The 24,718-nt window shown below is 34.7% G+C and overlaps 2 protein-coding genes across 3 annotated transcripts in view; one reads left to right on the forward strand and one right to left on the reverse strand.

Moving 5' to 3' along the window:
- On the reverse strand, window positions 1–24,100 carry GPALPP1 (GPALPP motifs containing 1). Of its 2 annotated transcripts, XM_081287271.1 has the most exons (9): window positions 23,915–24,100; window positions 16,527–16,659; window positions 15,513–15,608; window positions 11,482–11,587; window positions 9,445–9,576; window positions 8,607–8,771; window positions 6,133–6,231; window positions 1,625–1,843; window positions 1–1,006 (listed from the first exon to the last, which is right to left on the reverse strand). In XM_081287271.1, the coding sequence occupies exons 1-8, from the start codon at window positions 24,000–24,002 to the stop codon at window positions 1,625–1,627; spliced, it is 1,038 nt and encodes a 345-aa protein (XP_081143397.1). In that variant the 5' UTR covers window positions 24,003–24,100; the 3' UTR covers window positions 1–1,006. The 2 variants fall into 2 exon arrangements, with proteins under 2 accessions (XP_081143397.1, XP_081143398.1); XM_081287272.1 differs by lacking the exons at window positions 1–1,006; window positions 1,625–1,843; window positions 6,133–6,231 and adding an exon at window positions 6,307–7,738.
- Window positions 24,101–24,188: 88 nt separating this feature from the next.
- The window catches only part of NUFIP1 (nuclear FMR1 interacting protein 1), a 44,824-nt gene continuing 44,294 nt past the window's right edge, over window positions 24,189–24,718 (forward strand). The window contains 2 exon segments of the mRNA XM_081307910.1: window positions 24,189–24,414; window positions 24,417–24,632. Coding sequence (XP_081164036.1) covers window positions 24,225–24,414; window positions 24,417–24,632 — 406 coding nt within the window. The 5' untranslated portion in view covers window positions 24,189–24,224.

Consider the following 24,718-nt stretch of genomic DNA (forward strand, 5'->3'; position numbering starts at 1 on the left):
TTTAACTATTTAGAAGTTTCTGTTTATTGTTTTAAGAGGCAGTGTATAAAGCATTACAAACTTATCTTCCCAATATAGTGGGTTATGATCATAGATTTTTCATTTTTGTACTGTAATTATTAGTTTGGTTTTTAAATAAAAGTTATACATGATTGATATAAAAGATCCAGTTCCAATAAATTTACCACAAACTGTTAAATATATTAATGGGAAAAATAGGATCATCCCAAAGCAAAGTTCCAAGACACTCTTTGGTGAGATCATGGAGAAGAGTTTTACAGACTTCACACTGATAAACAGTTGTCGGCATTACCACCCTCAGATTGTTTCCCTCAGAAATATTTGTTATAAAAACTTAAAAATCAAAATATATTTTCCTTAGTACACAAGATAACCTAGAGTACTCACTTTCTGGCTTAAAAACAAAAAAGTCAAAAACTCCAAACAACGGATAAAAACCCTGAGTGCCAGAACAAGCAAACTGGTAACAAAAGGGACAAAATCCATACCCTTTCTATTTTCTAGTAACTGTGTATTCACTAGCTGCATTTGGAGGGAAAACCAACCAATTCCAAATTCATGAACTTACTGCCAAGTACCTGACACATTCACTCCAGGACAGGCAAATATATTTGTCAAAAAGGTCCAGGCTGTGGTAAATTTTCAACAAACAGTCCTGAGCAGATCTTAGAGGGAACTTGTATCACATCACAAAAATTGAGGAGTGGTAAAAGCAGGTTGCGGGGAGTAGGGAAAATAATTAATTGTGAAGAAAAGCCCAGGCTTCCTTGGATGCCAAAGGCACACAGAGTATTCTATTCTACATAAGAAACACTGATTTTATGATTCCACATGACCTCAAGGACACAAAAGAAGGTAAACTTGTATGATTTTTTTGAGGTTAAAGTAATCTCTAATCTTAAGAAGCCCAAGACCAAGGTCTAAAGATGAAGAGACAGATAAAAGAGTATTCTTCAACTTTTCTTCATTGCACAGGGAAATCCCCCTGAGGTAAGAATAAGAGAATTTGGTAAGTTGGAAAACATTTCTAACTTTATATTAAAATTACGTTTGACTATTGATGTAAGTTTCATAAAAGTAAATATCATAAAGATTTTAAGAATCAATCTTAGGTCTTTTTCAACTTCTTAATTACCATTTCAAACCTTTCTCAGGTTGGGCTGAATGGTAAAATGGTCTGAATTAAACTTACAGAGGCCCTTCCAAAGCAATGAATATTTTCTAACTATGATCTTGTTTTACATAAAAACTACCAGCAAATCTCCCTTTTTTCATTCTTTAATAAAGCATTGAATACTCAAGCTTCAAAACAGACTTTCCTTTGCCATTTCTCATAAATGGAACTTTTATTTTAGTATTTTTGATAGTAATGCCTGGTTAGGTTATTATGAGGGCAAGGCTATTTTTTAGTAGACCACACTTTTTATCCCACAAAGCTGACTTTTCAAAAATCACAATTTATGTATAAAATAATGTAGGCTTATAATCTACTTTATTATAAAAGGAAATAGATCTTGGCACATAATTATTATAGAAAACAGAGTATTCAGAAAAGTTCAAATTCTTCAGTATGAAAATACATTTTTTTCTGAAAAATACTTACTTATAAAAACATACTGCCTTTGCCATGTGAAAATCTGGTGTTTAGTTCTCTAGATTTCTTTATTAGGGCTTTTTTCTGAGCTTCATCAAACCGATTAACCTTGAGATCCTTATCACGGTCAAATGGTATTCTCTCTTGGGGCTTATTTTTATCATCGGCAGCCTTACTTTTTAATTTTTTATGATGAATGTCCATAAGAGATTCTGATCTTTTTGACTCCTGGGGAAACAGGAGAGCAGTGACCAAAACCTAGCTTGTGTAAATTATTGACAGAATATCATCACGAAACAAAATAGACAGCAACAGCACACATTAAGGAGGGGTTTTTACAAACTCAGACAGGTTTTTCCAAATCCAAGATCACATCTATGAAGATAATACATATCAAATGCTTTCTAATTCTTTATTTTCAACAAAACGAAAGGAGGCTAAAAGAAAATCATTAAATTTTGCTAAGAAAAAAAAAGGCAATCAATACATACAGCATGGAGAAACAGTTAAGAACTAAATTTCAATTAGAAAAATTAGAATTGCAAGGACAGTGCTGCTGTTTTCAGCAATGGTAACCTTTAGCAAGTCAGTGAAGCCTCATATTCTCAACTGTAAGATGGCAGCAGTCAAGGTAATAATTTGTAAATATTTGGGTGAGGTAGGAGTTAAATGATCTGATGAATATAAAGGATTTAATATAGCGTCAGGTATGAGAATCAGTCAATAAATGCTGTGTTGGATTTACTGCATTTACTCTGCTATAATCTTTACTATCTCTAAAAACTGAATGTTATTATTCCTCATGTATAGATATGTAAAGAAAAAATGAAAGGACAAATTTATGGGACCAATATGAAAAAAAAAAGTCTTAATGAGCTGATAGTTGAGAGATCATTAGTAATTTTATTAATAGGTCAATATGAGGTTTAAGAACACATAAGTTGAAACAAGAATTGAATATAACATTGTAACAAAATGTGTTCCATTTCCATTTTCTTCTTTTTATAAACTTGATTTCTTAACTATTAATCAAACAAACAAAAGAACACAATTGAGACTAAAACCTTATTCTAGTAATAAGTAACACTCATCAAAAGACCAGGATCTAACAGGAAAAACAGTCTTTCATTAAAGAGATTAAATTACAATTAAATTAAATTTTACTTTTTTTTTTTTTTTGGAACTAGAGATTGAATTCAAGGTGCTTTATCATTGAGCTACATTCGCAGCCCTTTTAATTTCTTATTTTGAGACAGGGTCTTGCTAAATTGCTTAGGGCCTTGCTAAATTGCTGAGGCTGGCCTCAAATTTGTGATCCTCCTGCCTCAGCCTCCTGAGTTGCTGGGATTACAGGCGTGTATCATGGCTACATTTTACTTTTTATGTTACTATTTATCAAAATGAATAATGTATTTAGACTTTTTTTTTTTTTTTTAAACAGTACTGAGAATTAAACCCAGGCCCTTGCACATGCTAGGCAAGTGCTCTTCCATTGAGTTATACCTCCAGTCCTTTTCTATCTTTTATTTTGAGACAGGGTCCTGCTAAATTGTTCAGGCTGGCCTCTTGCACTCTTTGTGCCTCAGCCTTCCAAGTAGCTGTGATTATAGGTGTATTTCTATGCTTAGTCATTTACCTGGTTTTATCAACTGAAATTACAACTTAATTTAGAAATTAACATTAATGTTAACACATTTAATGTTAACATTTAAAGTTAGACACAGGAAATTTAAAATCTTTTCAATTTCAATTTATGTGCATATTTTTGTTGCAGAGAAACATGATTTACCAAAATAGTTGTAAAATATGAGTTTCAAGTGCAGAAGTAAATTCTACTAGGACGTGGAATTCTGTAGCAGAAGAGAAGTGAAACTGAACTTAAAAAAAGGAGAAATAAAATTGTTAAGGAAGAGCTTGTTCACAGATATTTTTTAATGGATTATACTAGATATGGAATTGCTATGGCATTTAAGATTATATTTGAAAAATTTAATAGTAAGATAATATGCTATAAATTATATCTTTGGTAACTATTAAAACTTATAATTAAATATTTCAGATGTCAAGTAAAAATATACGTTTTTCAAATTTCTTTTAGGGGACACCTAACAAAAATATTTGAAGACTATGGTTTCCATCCCTGACTGGCTGAAAAGATTTACGGATTCCTGAGTCTCATTTTAGATTCAGTGAATCAAAACTGCTAACTGGGGGCAGAAATGTGTGCTTTACCACCCATATTCTGAGACAGGTGATTCATTGGATGTAGACTCTCTGGTGTAGATCATTCCTGGTATCAATGTAAGAGAGGATGCCAACCCAAAGGAGAAGTGGAAAACAGTTAATTTTAGGATATGAAACCATATGTGTAATGTAAGTATAATGTTCGTCAAAATGTCAAAAAGCTGACTATAAAAACTTGATGTTTTTCCTTCCTGTTCTTGAATCCATGTCTTTCTCTGCTAATTTATAAGGTAATAAAATGAGGGGGGGGCCAACAGGTTAATAATTACAGCTGGAAGGGGAAGGTCTGAAGACTTGGAAAAGAACTGGAGGAAACAAAGTTCAAAGTAAATGCAAAGTCTGAAGTAAATGCATGCTGATGTGAGAAAGAACAGAATGGGAAAGGCCCTATTACTTTATCTAAAGCTATTACTGAGAAAAATGATTTATATTAATGAGAAAAACTTTTGTATAAAAGTTAACAAAAAGCAAATAAAAATAAAGAAACAAAGACAGCAGGTTTCAATGTACTGATTTCCTATATTAGTTAATTAAACATTGATAGATATGGGAATACATTGAACTAGTGGAGTATTATAATCAATGTAAATAATCCAAGTGCTCAAATTTATGAAGATAAAAGAAATGAATCTTCATATTAGTTGTTGCAAGAGTGCTACTGGTGGTCTGGTTTAGTATAATCTGTACACGTGATACATAGGACCAAACTAGTGCTAAACTATATAAAAAAGTTTATAAAAACACCCAGAAGTAGTTGTTTCAATGCAAATAATGAGTTGAAAGCCAATTCATATAGAAATCAATTTGCTAAATGACCAATCTGCTGAATCATCACATTTAATCATTAAACAAAAATGTTTTGTTTTCTAATAATTTATAGTATTTAAAGTGATTTATTTTGAATGGAATGGTTTAAACAGCTTTTAAAAGCTTATTCTGATTTAGCATATTATAAATTTTCATATAAATAGTATATACTTGCTCCAGGCTTCTTTCACTAAGCACAATGAGTTTGATTCATCCACATGGCTGCATTTATTTATAATTTGTTACTTTTCATTGCTGAGTAGGGTTTCATTTATACTACGGTTTGGTTTTTCTTTCTCTTATTAATGGATACCTGGGTTATTTGTAGTATTCAGCTTTATAAATAAGCTTCTATGAATATTCTTGCATAAGTCTTTTTTAGGTCAGTATAAATATAGCATGTTCTACTCTTTGTGTGGAGGGGAACCCAAGAGTGAAACTGGGGTGTCATAGGGTAAGTGGGAGTGTAATTTTATAATAAGAAATGTCACTTTGGAGAAAGTGTTCTTTTCTAACATAACCATTATGCTATAAATTTGGCTCTAAGCACCACTTCATATTGCATCCTACACATTTTGATATGTTGCATTTCTGTTATTCAGGTCTAGGAATTTTCTAACTTTTCATTATCATTTCCACTTTGTTGCAAAATTTGAATTTTGAATTTTTCTAATTTCCAGTTATGTGGTATTTAAATTATTATGAATTTTAACTTAAATTCCTTGTGGTCAGAGAACATGTTCTGAATAATAGTTGTTCTTTCAGTTTGGTGGAGACTTGAGTTTTGCATTATCAGTTTTAATAAATGTTTCATAATGGGTTAAGTTTTGGTCTGTTTCCAAAAATATTTCATTTATGCTTCATTGTTTGTGATACTGGTCAATATATGTCCAATAAATCAATTTTGATAGAGCTTCACACTAAAATGCAGGGAACAGAAGATAATTTTCCTAAATACTTGTAGACCTTTCAGAGAACAATGGTTTCTGTAATTTATATTTATTATTTGAAATAGAATACTCTCTAGTTTTTAAGAGAAAAGAGAACAACAAAAAATGATGTATGCCAAGTGAATAAGATCTTAGCAGAGAAATGTACATTGAATTTTACTTTGGAAACATTTTTCTCTGATATTTAAGTTTTTTCATAAAGTACGCCAAGTATGCTTATAATTTAGATTTATGAACTGAGAATGTCTATGACTTAGTAGAACTCTTGCTTGCTGATCAAGTGCTACCTAACTCTAGTAATTAATTTTCTGATACATACCTTAGGTAAAATAAAAATTAAAAATATTTCATAGAATGCATAGAAAGATTTTGTATAAATATACATATATAGCAGTTAAGTATTTTTCAGGATTGATGTGTAGAAAATAAGGCAAAGAGGCAATCATATAAAAGAAACAAAACAAATGAGAAGAGAATTGAAAGATAAAAGATTATATATTTAATTTTATTACTTACATTGTATGAGGATACCTGCTCAGCCAACCTCTTATCTCTTCCTGACAATACATATTCCTCATCCTTCTTACTAGATGACTTTCTTGCTTCTTGTGTTTCCTGAGGAATGCAAACAGATAACACACTATTGAGACATATCATTAAGATATAATGACAAAGAAATATATGCTTTTTATTTAGATTAAGTAACAAGAAACTGAACTCAGCCAGGCTTCTTGAATTCCTTTCATTCAGCAGTATTTATATACATAATAAGGGATCTGTTAGTGTTCTATGATTTTCCTGAAAATAAGAAAACAAACAAACAAAGCCAAAAAAACCTCAAAAGCAACAAATGCAAAACCGTATCTAAACAATAACTGCAAGAACTCATGTATTTATCAAACTCAGGATAAATTTTGACTAATAATGATGGAATATAAATAGGCTTAAAAATAAATTCTCCATTTTGTTTTCAAAAATAGTAAAGATAAAAAGGTATACATATTAATAAAAAAACTATCTTTATTTACAGAGAATATACACAACCTCCCATCCCCAACAAATCTACCAGAAAACCTCTTGGAACTAACAAGCAAATACAGCAAAGTTGTATAACACAAGGTCAATATACAAAATATAACAACAGCGGACAACTGAAATTTGGAACAAAACAAAAATTCCATTCATCATAGCATACATGCATAAATGGGGTATTTAGGTAGACTTTCAACAAATTAAGAAAAAATGTCACTATGATTTTCTATAGAATATACTCCCAATCATGAATAAGGAAGGCACACATAAAAATAAGTGAAAACCATTGTTCTCAAAGTATATTTTTATGTTATTTGCTTAGAAAAATCAAGGAGGCCCTCATTATAATTTTTCCTAATTAATAATGAATTAAAACAACATTTAAAATAAAGTACATTAGGAACACATTTCTTATTTTCTCATAAAATTTTCTTCAGAAAGCAGAGGTTCTTACTTATAAGTGTTGAGAGAAATGATGTTATGTTAAAATGGAGATGAATATTAAGGAACTGTTAGATCTCAAGACTGGAACCTGAAGATATAATAGATGTCAATTAACTTATGCACAACTTTTTCCTTTCTTTCTAAAGAGCAATCTTATTTCTTTTAGCCATGTTGGCTAAGTGAAACACAAGAGCATTAGAGTTATGGAGATGTATGTACATTGTGAAATCAAATATAAAAAGCAATATGAAGTGATTGGAGAGAATCTATCAAGAAGGAAATATGGTCAAGATTTGTGACAAAAATTATTCATGAACTTTACATAGAAGCAAAGATACCAGAAAATAAACAGTTTTGGGATCTGATATAGTTAAGATATAGTATACAGTGATACTATATACTAAATTTTAAGGGGTATTCATAATTCCTTATATGTCCACTATAAACACTGAACAAAATATTTCAGCACAGAAAGGAACAACCAGGTCTAAAAAACTCAGTCATAGGAATTAAAATCATTTCAATTCAACTGCACTGCCTGGTTTCCATTGGTGTCATTTTTCTGTGATATTTTCCTCTGAGGAGGATTCCTCATAGCTAGTTGTAGGTCAGTCATCCACTTACATATAAGAAATAGGACCCAAACCTATAAATAAATATAGACAAAAATAAAAGATTCATGTAAGCAAGGGAATTAATTGTCTTTTTGGAGAATAGGACAAATAGAATTAGCAGGATGAACTAAATATGGAACTGTTAATATAAAAACTGATGAAGCTATAATCATAAAGTGACAATTACTCAAGCATTTAAGACTTATATAGGGAAAGCCTTTAGATGAAATAAATTCAAGGAGTAGAGTAGTGTTGGGGACACTGGTTCAATGACTAACACATAATGGACTATTTAAAAATAAACAAATAGCCTTAAGAAGAGAACCTGGGAAAATAATAATGTATATTGTGTACAGATGTTTTATAATTTGTCTTGGTGATTTATTTATATATAAATGAAGGTGTTTCTTGCTTATCTTGACAGTCACATGAAGCTTGTGCACTGGAGATGTTATTTTGAGAGAGATTCTTGAGGTATTATGTAATTTGCTAAAAATATACAAGTGTTGTTTTTTCAATAGAGTTTAAAAGATATATTTTCATGTAGATAGTGTGCTGTATAAATACCAAGGAATGTGGAGTTAAAAACATCTAAAATGGACTTTTTGCTCATCACTTTCTAGCTCTGTGATAACCTGGTGTCACAGAGTTAGTTTCTCCCTATTCTATAACATGAAGTCAATAAACCTATGTCTCAGGGTTTTCTTGGGATTTAAATGAGGCAGTTTATCAGAAAATAATATACAGTATGACTTTTCTTCTTCATAACTTCTCCTCAGGGCAGAAATATTTTCCCTTTGGAATCATAATTTCAAAAAGTAGTACCTTTAAATAATTTTGCCTTATAGCTTTACAAAATTGAGCCACCATGAACAGAAACACATAAACAAAACCTCTTACCTTAGCTTTCCTTTCCCTATCAGCTGGAGTATCTGTCCAGATTGATCGATCTCCGGATTTGTCATCAGCTCTTCTCTTAAAGGTCCTTGGCCCTAAACCAAAGTCTTTCATTTCTGGAGGAAGTTCAGTCATCCATGACTCTCTTGTTATTGGTTTAGATGAATCCTTTATGAGAAATAAAAAGTTAAGGAAAAAGAAGCATGAGAAGTGTGTGAGTGTGTGTGTGTGCATAAAAATACTGTATAAACAAATGTTTTTTTCTCAACTGAAGTTTTAAATTTACTGAATAGACTTTAATAGAAAGGTTCAATGTTTTTGTCATATACATTTGCCATGCATGTAACAAATATTTTCATCCAATTTGTTATTCTGTTGACTATCTCTTGCCATACAGAATATATTTTTTAAAATTTTATTTATTTTATTCATTTGAGTTGTTGATCGACCTTTATTTATTTATTTTTATTTATATGTGGTGCTGAGAATTGAACCCAGGGCCTCATACATTTGAGGCAAGCACTCTACCACTGAGCCACAACCCCAGCCCCATACAGAATATTTTTAGTAGAAAAAATTTGCCAGTCTTTTCCTTTACTGTTTCTGGATTATATAGTATGGGCACGTGCGTATACACACACACACACACACACACACACACACATTAATGTTTATTTCAAATATTTAGATTTTTAATCTATTTAGATAGTTAGTTTGTTTATTTATTTGTGTGGTGCTGGGGATTGAACCCAGGGCCTTGTGCATTCGAGACAATCACTCTACTAACTGAGCTATATCCCCAGCCCTCTATTTAGTTTATTAAAGTACCTTTAAAACTTACATCATCTCCTTTGGTTAGTTTTTCTTTCATTCTCTGGGCCCTTTTTTCAAACTCTGTTGTTACACTATAGTTAACTGGTCCTTTTGCAGGCATTGGTCCAACAATATTCTCATCCTCACTGCTATCTGTTTCCTTTGGAAATAAAACGTTACCTTTAATGCAATAGCAGAGTTACAAGTTACTGGAAATAATTTTAAATTACTTAAATTTGACTGAAGTGGATTGCTCAAAGATAACAAAAAAGCAAGCAATGCACTGCTGGCCTATATTACTAAACAATAAGGACCTTTTCCTTGCCTTCCTCAAATACACTATACAGAGATGATAAATCCATGGCACGTGGACTGTTCCATCTCTCCTCCTCAGTCCACAGTAGATCTCATTAAACTATTGAAGCTCTACCTGATAGATATAGATGTGGCCTTGGACTTCTTTTCAACGAAGTATTCTGATTCTTATTACTACTAGGTCAGAGATGACACATTTGGAGCTAATTTTATTCACCGTATATAAAAAGTTCCTTGGAATAAGATGTATGTAAGCAGGGCATTCTTGGGAGCTGTATCAGTCTTCATGAAAAAGAAATAGTATGCAATAATTTACAAAATTCTGACCCAAATGAATTAATTCAGTTCTAAAAGTACCTTACTCACTTCAAAGATAAAACAGTATTATGGTAATTGAATTCAACCTGTTCTTATTAAGTCATCTTGACAAATGGCCTCCATGTATGAGTCTGTGTTAGATGCTGTTCATGCTAGGGCTTACAGGTTGTCTTTTTTTTTTTTTTTTTTTTTTTTTTAAGAATCTAACCTTTATTTTGTTTATTTATTTTTATGTGGTGCTGAGGATCAAACTCAGGGCCTTACTCATGCGAGGCAAGCAATTTATCACTGAGCTACAACTCCAGTCTCTCTTCTAGGAGATTTATTAAAATGAGTAACAACAACATGCTTTTCCTTCAGCTCTGACCGACAGTTTCTGCCTCTTAGGTTTTAAACTAGTGGGATCAGGAGATCATTTATATTGCTTTCATTTTCCCCACTAACCTATCAAATAGATGAAATGTGCGATCACTTGGACCATGGTGGATAAAGATGTGGTTGGATTCTGGATGTCTTCTGAAGGCAGGAACAACATAATTTGTTGACATATTCATTTTTGTAACTATATGCCTGACACACGACAAGTGCTGTAGAAACACTTGTAGAAATAATAAGTAACCTTGAAGTTCATGATCTTAACTATTGGGCTGTATTTACTTTGAGTAACCTTAGTGGTAAATTCTCAGTGGAGATGAACTGGAGTCTCTTGATGACCTGAATTCATTTGTAAGAAGGTACTGAAGCATAAGAGACTGAAGATGTGATTTAAAGTCATATGAACTGGGTTTAAGACATGGCTTCGATAAGCAAAAATCATGTAAACTTAGGTAAATTACCCAATTTCTTTGGTCTTTGACATCTGTAAGGTAATGGATAAAGTTCATTTTATGCAGTTGTGGAGAAGATAAAGATAAGATACCCACGTATGGGTAAAATACACTAACAATGAGAGTGCTGTATAAATTTCAGCTATTTTCAAGGAGATAAACAGCTTTCATACTTTACTCCAAAATCATTTGACTTCTTTTCATAAGAAATTACTTAACTACCAGTGTCTTTGTTATACATGTACCAGAACTGAAAAGGAGAGAGTTAATTTTAAGATAAAGACTATTATTAAAATCCTCTTGTTTTCTTTCCTTCAGGTCAAATCACAATGATTCCTTAAACTTTCATCATGTTCTATTTTTCTAATACTTTAAAATCCCCCTTCAAAGTAAGTAGCATAAATAGATAACACTCTGTCAGTCTTGCTGTTTTTCTTAACAGAATTTCAGGTTTTTGAACAGCTTTTGGTTATACGTACATGTTACAATTTTAAATTAATCTGAATATAACTGAGTCTTATATTACATCTGAGTCAAATGATCATAGTTACCCCTAAAGTTCTGACTTTGTTACATCTTTTCCTTTAAATGGAAACTTTTCAAACCTCAGAGTTGAAATGCGATGATATTTGTCCTGGATCATCTCTGCCTTTGTCACTTTTCTGTGCAGATTTAATGAAACCAGGTGGCAATGCAGGACCTATTATAGGCCTGAAAAATAAAATACACATTTATCATTCTCCTTAACTTTAAAGTAGTTTTCAGAATAAAAGCTCACAAAAATAATAAAATCAGATACTAACAAATATTGAAAATAAAAATTTATTCACCATATTATTTTCACCAGTGTTACCTAATATTTTTCTACTTGGTGTCTTAAAAAACTTATTTTTGGCATTTTAAAATTTCTATTTGTTAGTCAATTAGAAATAAACCAATAATTCTCAATCTTTGTGACACTAGTGTGTGCCTATCTCCTAAAAAAAACTATACTAAATAAAAATGATAATTTTTTTTTAAAAAGGCCTTAGATGTATTGAAACTTATGAAGGTATTTTTTATTTAGTGCCTTGGTTTTCTTTCAGTTGTGATATTCACTTTCCATGGGAAAATACCATAAGGATATTATAATTATACCCAGAACTATTAAAGTAGAAACTGAGTTTTCCTAAAGACAAATATAGCATGTGTATACAACAGATGTCAGTAACTCATGGTATGCATGCCAAGGCAATAAGCTGTGCATGATGCCTGTAATCTCAGCTGAGGCTGAGGCAGGAGGATCATAGGTTTGATGCGGGTCTCAGCAATTTAGTGAGGACCCCAGCAACTTGGCAGGGTCCTTGATAAATTAGCAACTATCTCAAAATTAAGAAAGAACTGGGGCTATAGCTCACTGAAAAAGCAACCTTCGGTTCAACTCCTAGTATCCGAAAAAAAAAAAAAAAGCCAAGGCAATATAAAAATCTATACAACATCCCAATAATCCAGTAAAAATGTGTAAATATAGAATACAAGTAGTTCATTGTGATCCGTAGAAGGAAAAAGTGCTGTAAGCACATTTCAACCAGTGTACCTGTTTCCTTAAAACAACTCTCATCAGTATAAGCCCTTTCTAGTCATTTCACTTAGGGCAAAATTAACACCTAATATCAACACATCCAGTAAGTAGTTGAGCTGGAGTTTAAGCCCTGGCCTATTTGATGCCAAAGGTCATTTTCTTTTGAGCTGCCCCAATGTCACATTCTGAGGAAACATTTTGACATTAGTTAAAAAAGAGAATTTCTTGAATTCTGAAACTGATTTTTTTCTGTGTTTTTTTTCCTCTTTATTTTCTCTATTTGGCACCACAAATACTAATATTTATGATTATTATTACTTGGATTTATTCTTGAGAGGGAAAAGCCATCATTCTCTTTCTCCTATATTATCATTTATTTTTATTTTTATTTTTTTTATTAGCTACACATGACATTACAATGATCTTGGCAATTCATACATTTGAATCAATGGGGTATAATTTCTCATTTTTCTGATTGTACAGATTGCAGAATCACACCGATCATAGAATCACCCATATACATACAGCAATCATAATGTCTATTCTATTCTGCTACCCTTCCTATCCCCCCTTCCCCTCCCCTCCCCTCCCATCAGAGCCTGATTTTATGTATGGAAAAAATACATCTTTTCTCCTGTTAATACTTACCAGTTTCTTCACCCTTGCTTTTGTACCAATGTTTTTTCCATAGTTGTTGCTGTGCCAGTGTAACTGACACACATGGCACCGAAGTCCTAAGCTAAATCCCCCAGGTTGCACTGTGCTCAATTAGAGTCTCACAGACAGACTTCTTGGCAGGGAAGAAACAGTATCGAGAGCCAGAAAGTCTGGGTTCTGAATTTGACCATTTAATAACCTCCTGTCTTGGTTCATGAAACCTTTTTAAGCATAACAATTTTGTAGATGAAAGACGTGGAAGTCTGGCACTGCTGGATCCAATTAGTTATTATTTATAAGCTAGAAGGAAGTACAGCATGGGTTTTTCTGAGTATAATTTTTAGTAGAGCTATGCCTGCAATTATAGTTCAATTTTCTGGCCTCAGGCGGTTTGTTGAAATAAAAGTAGTAGTCTATAAAATCCTAGAATACAGTAAATATAACCATGGCATGCTATGATTGTGTATGAGTTTTTTTACTCTAATTTATGCTACTAGCTATTTATTTACACATAGATCTTATTATTGCCAAATGTAATTCTCAAGAAAGAAACTGCTATAGATCTAAGTATAGGTTGAGTCCTTAGCCAAAATGCTTTGGACCAGAAGTGTTTCAAATTTCAGATTTTGAAATATTTTATATTGTTTTGTTTATGATGTGGCTTTATTTTTTTCAGATTTTGGAATATCTGCATATATAGATATAGATATATCTTGGGGATGGGATCCAAGTCTAAAAATGAAATTCATTTATGTTTCAAATCCAACTCATACATAGCCTGATAGTTACATCAATGTCAATATTTTAAATGATTTGTGTATGAAACAAAGTAAACACTGAACCATCAGACTTGTCGTGTAATGTCAGTGCTCAAAAAGTTTCAGATTTTGGAGCATTCTGAATTTCAGGTTTTCAGATTAGAGATGATCCATGTATAATGTGCTTTTGTTTTTAAAAAATGCTTTATCTCAGGAGGCAGCAAATTTTCTCTGAAGGGCTAAGCAGTAAATTTTATTTATTTATTTTATTTTTTATTTTTTGGTATCAGGGATTGAACTCAGGGTACTTAACCACTGAGCCATATCCCCAGCTGTTTTTATGTTTTATTTTGAGACAGGGTCTTGCTAAGTTGCTTAGGACCTCACTAAATTGCTGAGGATGGCTTTGAAATTGTGATCCTCCTGCCTTAGCCTCCCAAGCTACTGGGATTACAGGCATGTGCCACCATGCCTGGCTAGGCAGTAAATTCTAAAGTTGGAGGGCCACAGGAGACTTTTTTTGTAATTAAAAACTGTGAAAGTCTGGGGCTGGGATTGTGGCTCAGTGGCAGAGCTCTTGCCTCGCACATGTGAGGCACTGGGTTCCATCCTCAGCACCACATAAAGATAAATAAACAAAGATATTAAAAAATATATCCATTTTAAAAAATGTGAAAGTCATTCTTAGCTTTGGGACTAAAAAAAAAGGTGGTATTTGCCTATCCTTGTCATATCTAAAAGATATAGAGTACATGGAAGGAGGACTTGCTACATGGTGATTATAAACTCTGGTTATCTTTTCTGCTTGGCCTTGCAAACTGGTATCTTGCAAACTGGTATCTATCTATTTATGTTCAATACTTTAAAATTTTGCAGTTCTGAGAAAACAAAAGGAATCAATGTTTTCTATATACTTACTCTGGGCTAGTCACCATGTAAGACATACACACAGACAAAAACATGTTGTATGCATGAGAGTAGGAAATCTCAACCATTGTAACATCTCGAAAGGTGTATGTCATTGTTCTATTTTACATAAGACAAATTTGATGTTCAGAGAAATTGTCTAATTTGACATATAGGGGTTTGTTTTTCTATCAATAAATATCTAAGAAAAGAATTGAATAACAAGTCAGAACATCAGGATCCAAGCCCATGGTCTACCACTTATTATGGGTGCCACTGTATTTGTTTAATCAGGAAAAGGGATAATATTCCATCCAGTCTATCACCAAACACTTTTGTGACTATCAAATAAGAGATGTGGACATTTTTTTAATAATTCATATAAGTGTCAAAAACATGTGAATATTTGTTTATTATTGGAAATAATTATTTTTTCCTATTAATGACCCATTTCAAATGTTATGAAAATATATGTTAAAAATAATTTCAGAAAACTCTTTTTTTTTTTTTAAAGAGAGAGTGAGAGAGGGAGAGAGAGAGAGAGAGAGAGAGAGAGAGAATTTTTAATATTTATTTTTTTAGTTCTTGGCAGACACAACATCTTAGTTTGTATGTGGTGCTGAGGATTGAACCCGGGCCGCACGCACGCAAGGCGAGCGCGCTACCGCTTGAGCCACATCTCCAGCCCCAGAAAACTCTTTAACAGACAGTGAAATATTAAAAGAGACTAGCCTGAAATATTATACATTATTACCTGGGAGGAGAATCATCCTGCTTTTTAAATCCAGGAGGAAGGGCTGGTCCAAAAAACCCATCATCATCATCGTCGTCCTGATTTCTCCTCTGTTTTCTGAAAACACAGTAGTAGATCTTAATGCATATGTCAAAAATTTCTCATAAAGAAAAATTTTAATTTTTAAAGGAAGTATTAAGTTTAACTAATTGTGTAAACACTAAATCAATAAATTAATCTTGCCAAATAATAAAAAATGGACAATATAGTAGTTCTTAATTAATCTTTTCCTGGAATTTATTTTTTGGCTTAAAATAGAGATTGGTCATATTTTAAAGAGGTACTATATCAGTATTCTATATTTTCTGTAGTATTAAAGATTCCACTAAATGGAAGAAGATTTCACTAAATGTTTCTTAGTGAAAAGCATATGAATTTGGCTTTTAGTCTCACTTAAGGGTCTTTTTGTCTCATAATTTTTTTAAAAAATATTTTTATTAGTTATAGATGGACACAATGCCTTTATTTATTTTTTATGTGGTGCTGAGAATCGAACTCAGTGCCTCACACGTGCTAGGCAAGTGCTCCACCACTGAGCCACAATCCCAGTCCTGTCTCATAATTTTTTAAATGCATCAAAATACCTTGTTACCCAATAACAAAGATACAACTTCTTATTTACATGGATCCAGGGTGAATGAGGGTAGATTAGAAGAAAATCATTGATTTATTTAAACAAATATCTATTACATATACAATTTTAAATAAAAGAAATTCTGTGGTTTATTTAGTATATTTAGTCACTTCGATATACTTTAAGAAAAAATTCTTTTATAAGAATTTTATTGAAATTTTAAATATCTCCACAGCCTATACACTACTGGAATAAACTTCTTTGTAAAAGGTTTAGTTTATGATGGAATGCCATATAAAATCATTTCTTCCTGCACTATATAAATATCCCTTTACTAGCTATATGTTCCAGTCAACTTATGCTAGGTCTGCAACTTGGTTTGTTAAATTTAAGTGACTTACCTTGCAGTTGGACCAGTGTCATCTTCTTCGGATTCTTGATTTCCTTCTTCAGACAAAGAACTACTGTCCTCATCACTGTCTGACGAATCTGAACTACTGCTTTTATAATTAGGGGGCAGAGCTGGTCCTGCAACTAAAGAAGATTTGTCGTGTGTATCAGAGTCAACATCCAACCACCCATCCAACAAATATTTATTGAACAAATACTTCCAAAGAAGCAAACATAAAAAGAAAGACGATCAATCCAGATAGTTGAAGTGCTGCTACAAAATAGGAAAATATGTGAGAGAGTGATTTTTTAAATTTTTATTTTTGAGATAGGTTCTTGCCAAGTTGCCCAGACTAGCCTTGAATTTTGATCCTCCTGACTTAGCCTCCTGAGTAGCTGAGATTACAGGTATTTGCCACCACACCTGCCATGTGAGAGGTTTCAGGAACACCTCCCTGAGAAGGCCTTTAGATGAAATTAAATGATGAGCTGACTGGCCATGCAATGATCTAAAAGAATAAGATTCTAGCCACATACAGTGTGTATGCCTATAATTCCAAAGACTCAGGAGGCTAAGGAGGAGGAATGCAAGTTTGAGGCCAGCTTCAGCAACTAAGTGATACTCTGTCTCAAAATAAAAATAAATAAATAAAAGAACTGGGTATGCAGCTCAGTGGTAAAATACCCTTGGGTTCAATCCCTAGTATATGTAAATCAATAAATCAGCATTTTAGATAAAAGAGTCTGTGGGGGCCGGGGGGAATCCTATGGAGAGAACAGGCTTTATACACTCAAGGAACAAAAAGGCCAGCATGGCTAAAGCAAAGTAAGTAAAATGACAAGATAAAGCTGGATGGCATAAAGGGGCAAGATTCTGTGCTTTGGAGTCAGATTCATTGACCCTGAATTACAGCCCAGTCACTTATTAGCTGTGTGACTTGGAGAAGTTACTTAACCTTCCTGTGTTACAGTCTTGCTTTGTAAAAATGAGGTTAGCAATAGTTTCAACTTCCCAGGATAGTTATGAAGACAACATCAGTTAATATATGCAAAGTATCTGGAGTAATAAGTGCTTAATAAATGTGAGTATAGGCTATGAAAAGGAGTTTGGATTTTAATTACAACAGGCAGTTATAAGGAGGTTTTCAGTCAGAAGAGACCTGAATTAACTGAAAATTTTTTTAAAAACTGCTTTTAGACAACAGATGAGATATTAAGAGTAGGAAATATATATTAGAAAGTTAAGAAATGGTTTCATCTGCAACATACTTTGGAGGAAGAACAAAGAGGATTTGCTAATCATGTAGATGTGAGAAGTGAAGGGGAAAAAAATCAAACAAGAGTATGAGTCTTATAACTGGATGGAAATGGTATTTCTCTCATGTCGGGAGACTTCTAGACTAAGAGAAGAGGTTTAGTGGGAAGAGTCAAGGTTTGTTTTTCACAGGCAGTACTTGAGCATACTAGTGTAAACCTCAGGGGAGAAATTAAGGCTAGTTTTGGGATCACTGACCTACTTCTAAATTTTTTTTCCCTATCTGTTCTGGAGTATTACTATAGAACAAGTGATTTTTTTTTTTGAAATTGCAAATAAAAAGTTTAACTTCCGAAACTGAATTCATCATTTATATACAGTAAAGCATAGTCCACTCAAATTTAGGTTAAGTATAGGTACAGCACTTCAACAAAACAGCTTTCCTAAAAGGTCACAGGCAGATGAGTGATTCCTCTTACCCAGAATACTTATGATTTGAAATGAAAAAAAAACTGTTTTTAGAGGTTAAAGCAAAAACTTTGAAGACATATAAAACAAGTGCTTATACTCAATAAGTCGACTTAAAAATTCAAAATTAAGTATAAAAAATTTTGATGTACTTTCAGTATTTGTATCTTTAAAGGAAAAAGTTTTAGAAAATAAATGTTAAACTTCCACTATTGCATTGCCTTACAGTAAAGCAGCAAAAAGAGGAAAACATTAAAACTTAAGAATCACATTCATACCTATGTCTTCTGTTTATTGAAGAATACTTAATGCCTCAGTATGCAAATGTCCCCCAACTATAAATGTGATTATATCTGACCTCTGACCTCAATGAATAATCTGTCCTGCTAGGAGATTGGGGAACTGTGTTTTGCTCTCATAGGGATTAGTTCTTTTCATCCTGTTCTTGGTTTTAAATATTAAAGAGGGATTTTTTCTCTTTTATTTCTTCCTTTTCTTATATGTGGGTGCTATCAATGTAACTATCAAGTGGACACTACTGGAGAGTTTTAGATTGGTTTGTACCAAAAAGAAATTTTATTATTCTTTTATACAATTCAAGTAATTAAAGAGCTTAATATGGTCTAAATATGTGCTGTCCTTGGCATTATAACTAACAGATAAATTTGCCTTGAGTTTTAAAAGTAGGATATAAATTTAAAAAGAAGAACAAACCTAGTGACTTGGGAGGCTGAGGCAGGAAGATTGCAGGTTCGAAGCCAGCCTCAGCAATTTAGCAAGGCCCTAAGCAATTTAGCGAGACCTGTCTCAAAACAAACAAACAAACAAACACCCAGAATAAGCAGATAAAGATAAAACTCATCCAAGAACACATGTCCTTATCTTTTAAAATGATGATGCAAATAAGTGACATTCAGTACATAAAATCATCAATATCTATTTTATTCTGTTGGCAATAGAGATTGAACCCAGGGCTGCTCTACCACGGAACTACATCCCCAGCCCTTTTTATTTTATATTTTGAGACAGAGTCTTGCTAAGTTGCTGAAGCTGGCCTCAAACATGTGATCCTCCTGCCTTAGCCTCTCCCCGAGTTTCTGGGATTACAAACATGCACCAAATCATTAATTTCTATTTGAGCTGAATCAAGAGAAATAAGTATTATATAAGGAAATAACAGAATACTAAGAGATGGTAAAATAAAGAAAAAGAATATTGAAAGTGCAAATGAATCTACATTATTGACTTCCTAATAAAATTAAGGACATTCCTGGCTTTATTTTTTTTTATAAGTTTCTGTCTTCGGAACTATATAATTTATCTCAAAAATGATCTTAGGCACATGTAATGAACTTTTTCATATCTTTCCTAAATCTGTGACTCTTATGATTAAGAAGCTCCTCTTCAGGCTGGGGATATAGCTCAGTTGGTAGAGGGCTTGCCTCGTATGTGCAAGGCCCTGGGTTCAATCCCCAGTACCACCAAAAAAAGAAGCTCTCCCTCTGCAATGGTAATTTAACATCATTACAAGTTCCATGAGAACGGGGTCATGCTTAGGTTTCATTATATTTTCCTTGCAAATCCATCACACAGAATTATGCATACAAAAAACAGACTCAGTATAATATATAAAATCTCATTACAGTCAGCATTAACATTAACAGATGAATATCTGCAATTGCTTTGTTTTGCAATTGATTTTGATGTTTGGGGATATCAACTCTGAATCCCAATTAAATGAAATATTATACCCCCCCCCAAGGTAATGCCATTCTTCTCATTAGTAGACTTGTAAAAACAAAACAAAACATGTACTTCATCATGTTATGCTTTGAATTGCAACAAAAATTTGCAGACATTTGAGCTGGGTACAGTGGCACATGCCTATAATCACACCTACTTGGAAGATCGACACAAGAAGATTCCAAGTCTGAGACCAGCCTGGCAACTTAGCAAAATAAAACACATAAAGGGTTGGGAATATAGCTTAGTGGGAAAGTACCCCTGCATTCAATCCTCAGTACTGAAAAAGAAATTGTTTTCTCTTGTTATATATATGTTAATCTGCAAAGCCTAAAATATTTATTATCTGGTCCTTTCATGAAAAATGCTTACCCCATAACACGATTAAGCTATGGAAGGAGCACCCAACCTAGTCTTTCACAGGCCATAGGTAGAAATGTCCAGAGAATGTTTCCTAGAAAAAGTGATGGTTGACTGGAGCCTAAAATATAAGAGAGTTAGCTGGGTAAAGCGGGTGAGGATTGAAAAAAAAGTCATTTGAGCAGAAGGAAATGTATCTGCTAATGAGTAAAAGCAAAGAAGCCAAGCTCACAGAGAACAGAAAGGTGTTTGGGATGGCTGAGACCAAGAGAGGGGAGAAGGAAGGATCAGTGGGGTTACATGCTACTGTGAGGTCAAGCAAGATCAGGAATGAAAAGAAGCCTTGAATTTAGCAATAAAATGATATTTATTTCCACAGTGAAATTGGTGAGGGTAGTCTCAGTGGCCTGGCAAGAGCAGGAGCCAGGATGCAGTGGGGTTAGGATAAAATGGAGGATCCAGAGACAGTAAGAGAAGAGCAGCTAGTGGGAGGTATGAAGTCGAATTTTCTTAAAAGATGGGAAAGATTTGAACATGTGGTTAAAAAGGAAGGAATCCAGAGTAAAATGTAGAATTTGTGTTGGAAGGGCACAAGACACCTCTTCCACTGTTATGAAAGGAAGACAAAAATAGATTCAAGAATATTTTTAGTTATTGTAACCAACTTCTGGGAAGTTCTATTATCATGGCATCCACTTTGAAGTACAAAAAGAGATACAAAGTTTAAGAAAGAAAAAGAAGGTATTAAAAAGCCACAGTTACAGGCTGGGAATGTGGCTCAGTGGTAGAATTCTTGCTCAGCATGTGCAAGGCCTTGGATTCAATCATCAGAAACACAAACACACACACACCCACACACACTCACACACACACTTGTGAGTGCGTGCCAGGGATGCTAATGCGGGGAAGAAACCTAAGTGAAACCTGTGAGGATTCCTGGGCAGAATTAAGGAAACAGTTAGGGAAGAGACTATAATTTTTAGTATCATTATTCTATGGAAGTTTGAGATTTCTCTTAGCAGCATTTGGCAGCCTAGATATAGGCTTACTGAGATAAACCTTTGTAGTGATCCAGGGCTAGGTTTCTTTTCTGCTGAATGGGTTTAACAGAATACTTGATGAAATAAGGAAATGGAAAGCACCAGCAAAAGTGGATGGGCCCTAGAGTCTAGGTGGATCAGGGACAAAAATAATTGAAGAGAGAATCTAGGCACATAGAGACTGGACACCTCAATGAGGTAAAAACAAAGATAAAAGACAAATGGGATAGGAGTAACTGAGTGAGGATGAGGGTTAATAAGGCGTTTCTGCTGAGAATGAGATCTGAATTTAAGTTTCTGGAGGTAGGATAGGGTCCAGAGTGTGACTATAAATGCAGCTTCAATTAATGGAGGTAAAAGTCACTATAGATCAGGAACTAAAGTTAGTGTCAAAATGGCCAAAGCTTCACTTAGGTTTGCAGAGGAACATCTGAAGCATGTGGATTGGTTTTAAGAAAACGTTTGTACCTCACTGTTTTTAACATGACATGATTTCAGGGGACATTTCCAAGCAGTCTATTTCCAGAATATATATTTGAATGATGTTTACTCATTCCATCACAGATCTATGATCTCCTTCCTCCTCTGAACTGGTCTCCCTCATCAGTGATTTTTTTCTTAGTGAGGAACACAGGGCAGATATCATACTGGGTTCAAGAATCTCCACTTGAAGGAAATTCTGTTGTGTGGTAAATGGATGAAACATGAAGACGTTTTGGTAAGTGAAATAAGACAGTTACAAAACAACAATAACAATAGTAACAAATACCACTGTTTGGTTCCACTTATGAGACACTTATAACAGTCAATTTCATAAAAGCAAAAAAGAAAGTAGAATGATGATTACCATGGATTGGGGGAGGGAGGAATGGGGAATTTAATGATACAGTTTCAGTATTGCAAAATAAAAAAGTTCTAGAGATGAATGATGGTGATGATTACACAACAATGTAAATATACCTAATGCCACTGAGTACTTAAAAATGGTTAATATGATATACCTCAGATTACATATATTTTGTTAGAATATAAAAAAAAAACAACTTAGATTCACATATATTGGTCACCCTCAGGAAGGTGATGACATTGTAGTACAGCAGAGAAGGAATAGTTAGTTCAATATGGGCCAGGCCAACTGGAGACCCAGAGGAGGAAAAAACTTCATCCCTACCTTATACTACAAGCAAATATCAATTACAAATGGATTGTTAAAGTAAACATGGGAGCTGAAACAACAATGCTTTTAGAAGAAAACATAGAATAGCTTTATAACCTTAGAGTAGGCAAAGATTTCTTGAACAGAATATAGAAAATTACAAATCAGAATGCTAAAAATTTCTGTTCATCAAAACATACCGATGAGAGAGTTAAAATAAAACTATAGAACCAGAGAGGCTATTTCTATCCACTCTAATGCATATATCCGAAAAGTGACATATCTAGACTATATAAAGAACTCTATAAATCTCAATGGAAAAATGAGCAAATGACTTGTACACATGTCCAAACGGTCAACCAACAACCCCCACTCCCAAGAAAAGATTGTCAATTAAAACAACCACGAGATTCTAGCTAAAAAACATCAGATTAAAAAGACAGAAAACTAAGTATTACGGAGAACACAAGATAACTAGAATTCTCATACATGATGAGAAGTTTGGTACTTTGAAGCTAGAAGAATCTTCCATAAGACATATATTACAATGCATAGCATAACTTTTTGTTCAGGCAAAAAATGGAAACCACTCAAAGTCCATCAATATTAAAATGGATAAATAAATTGCAGAACATTCACCCAGTGGAATTTACCTACATTTTTTCTTCAACTTTCAACAAGGAAAATCTCTGAGGATAAATGCTTGGGAGAGTTGGGAAAGATTTCGCTGAAGTAACACTTAAATTGGGCCTTGAAGACAGATAGGAGGTTGTCAGAGAGGTCTAGTAAGTTCAGCCTGAGGCCCGAATAAAGCACAGAGTTAAGGAAGCGTGCAGAAACTCGGACTAGTGGAAGTACTGAGCTGTGTGAGTCGATGGAATGACAAAATGAGAGGCTAAGCAGGCAGGTCTGGGGCTAGTGGGTATCGGATCTTCTGCCAAGGTCTTGAACGATAGAAAGCGCTACTGGGAAGAAGCTAGGGGAGCAGCTTCGTTCTAATGTGGGCTCCACTACTGACGAGCTGAGTGATCTGGGCATCTTGGCCTCACTTGTCGATGTCCCACTTGGAACACAGGAAGTTCTTTCCTTACACATTAGCGAGGAGGAATTGAACGACTGAACAGTGTACTCATCAAATAGCAAAGCGTCGCGGACAAGGAGCACCTAGTGGGAATGTATCGTCGTTCGGACCAAAGCTCGGTTTCTGAGCAGGCTTCTCCCCACTCGTAGGACTTGGGAAACAGAGTAAGCTCGCGGCGGCCCGCACCCATTCCCCACTCCTCCGCCTTCGTGTGCCCCAGACCTTTTCTCAGACAGCAGGGCCGGACCAGAGAGGGAACGATGGGCCTGGCGGGCAGGGGACTTGCCGCCGCTTACCCGGGCTCGGGTCCCGCTCCTCGTCCTCTGCTGTCCCGCGGGCCTTGAAACCAGGCGGCAGCGCCGGCCCTATCAGGTCCCTGGCCATCCGCGACGGCGGACACTGATCACCCGTCAACCCCTATCAGTGCGGTTCAAATCTACCCCAAACGCAGCCCCGGACGCTCCGCGGCTGCTGGAACTCTTCCGGCGCCGATCAATGACGTAACAGCCTGTGATTGGCTGAGCCGTGAAATTCGCAGTAACGGAAGTGATGTGTAAGGCCTGTTACACAGACGCATGCTGGGCTCCCAGCTTAAGAGAAGGTAGCATGGCAGAGCCAGCTAGTAATTTTATGAGCCCTCCGAGGTGGTTTCCAGCCCCCGAACCGACTCCCAGGTTGGGGCCCATGAGCAACGCCGCCCCTCCGCGGGACAACTGGGTGTCCTGGGCAATGATGCCACCAATGCCGCCTCCTTCGTTGCAGCCCGCGACCAGATCAGAGCATTCATTTGGGGCTCAGCCCGGATGAAGGTCCACCCTCTCTCCGGGGCGCCACCCCCCTTTGATGCCCAGATTCTGCCCGGGACGCAGCCCCCCTTCGACTCCCAGTCCCCCCTTGATTCTCAGCCTCAGCTCAGCGGCCAGCCTGCTTGGAAGTTCCAGGCTTCGACATCTTGGTCCTGGGGACAGTCTCCTGGTGCTTTCCCTCATCAGCAGAACTCCTGCAATCCTTCAGGTAGGCTGTGGTTCCTTGCGGTACCATCCTTTATCCCGCTTTCTCTTCCTACCTATCCCATTTCTTTTTTTCCCATTATCACTCTG

Source organism: Spermophilus citellus (genome assembly GCF_964194105.1).
Source record: "Spermophilus citellus genome assembly, chromosome: 1".
Classification (NCBI taxonomy): domain Eukaryota; kingdom Metazoa; phylum Chordata; class Mammalia; order Rodentia; family Sciuridae; genus Spermophilus; species Spermophilus citellus.

Coding starts and splice junctions, on each gene's coding strand:
- GPALPP1 (XM_081287271.1), bottom strand. CDS start 24,002: ATGGCCAGGGACCTGATAGGGCCGGCGCTGCCGCCTGGTTTCAAGGCC. Junction 16,660..23,914: donor GGAGCGGGACCCGAGCCCGG/GTAAGCGGCGGC, acceptor AATCTTCTTTAG/TTGCAGGACCAGCTCTGCCC. Junction 9,577..11,481: donor CATCGCATTTCAACTCTGAG/GTTTGAAAAGTT, acceptor TTATTTCCAAAG/GAAACAGATAGCAGTGAGGA.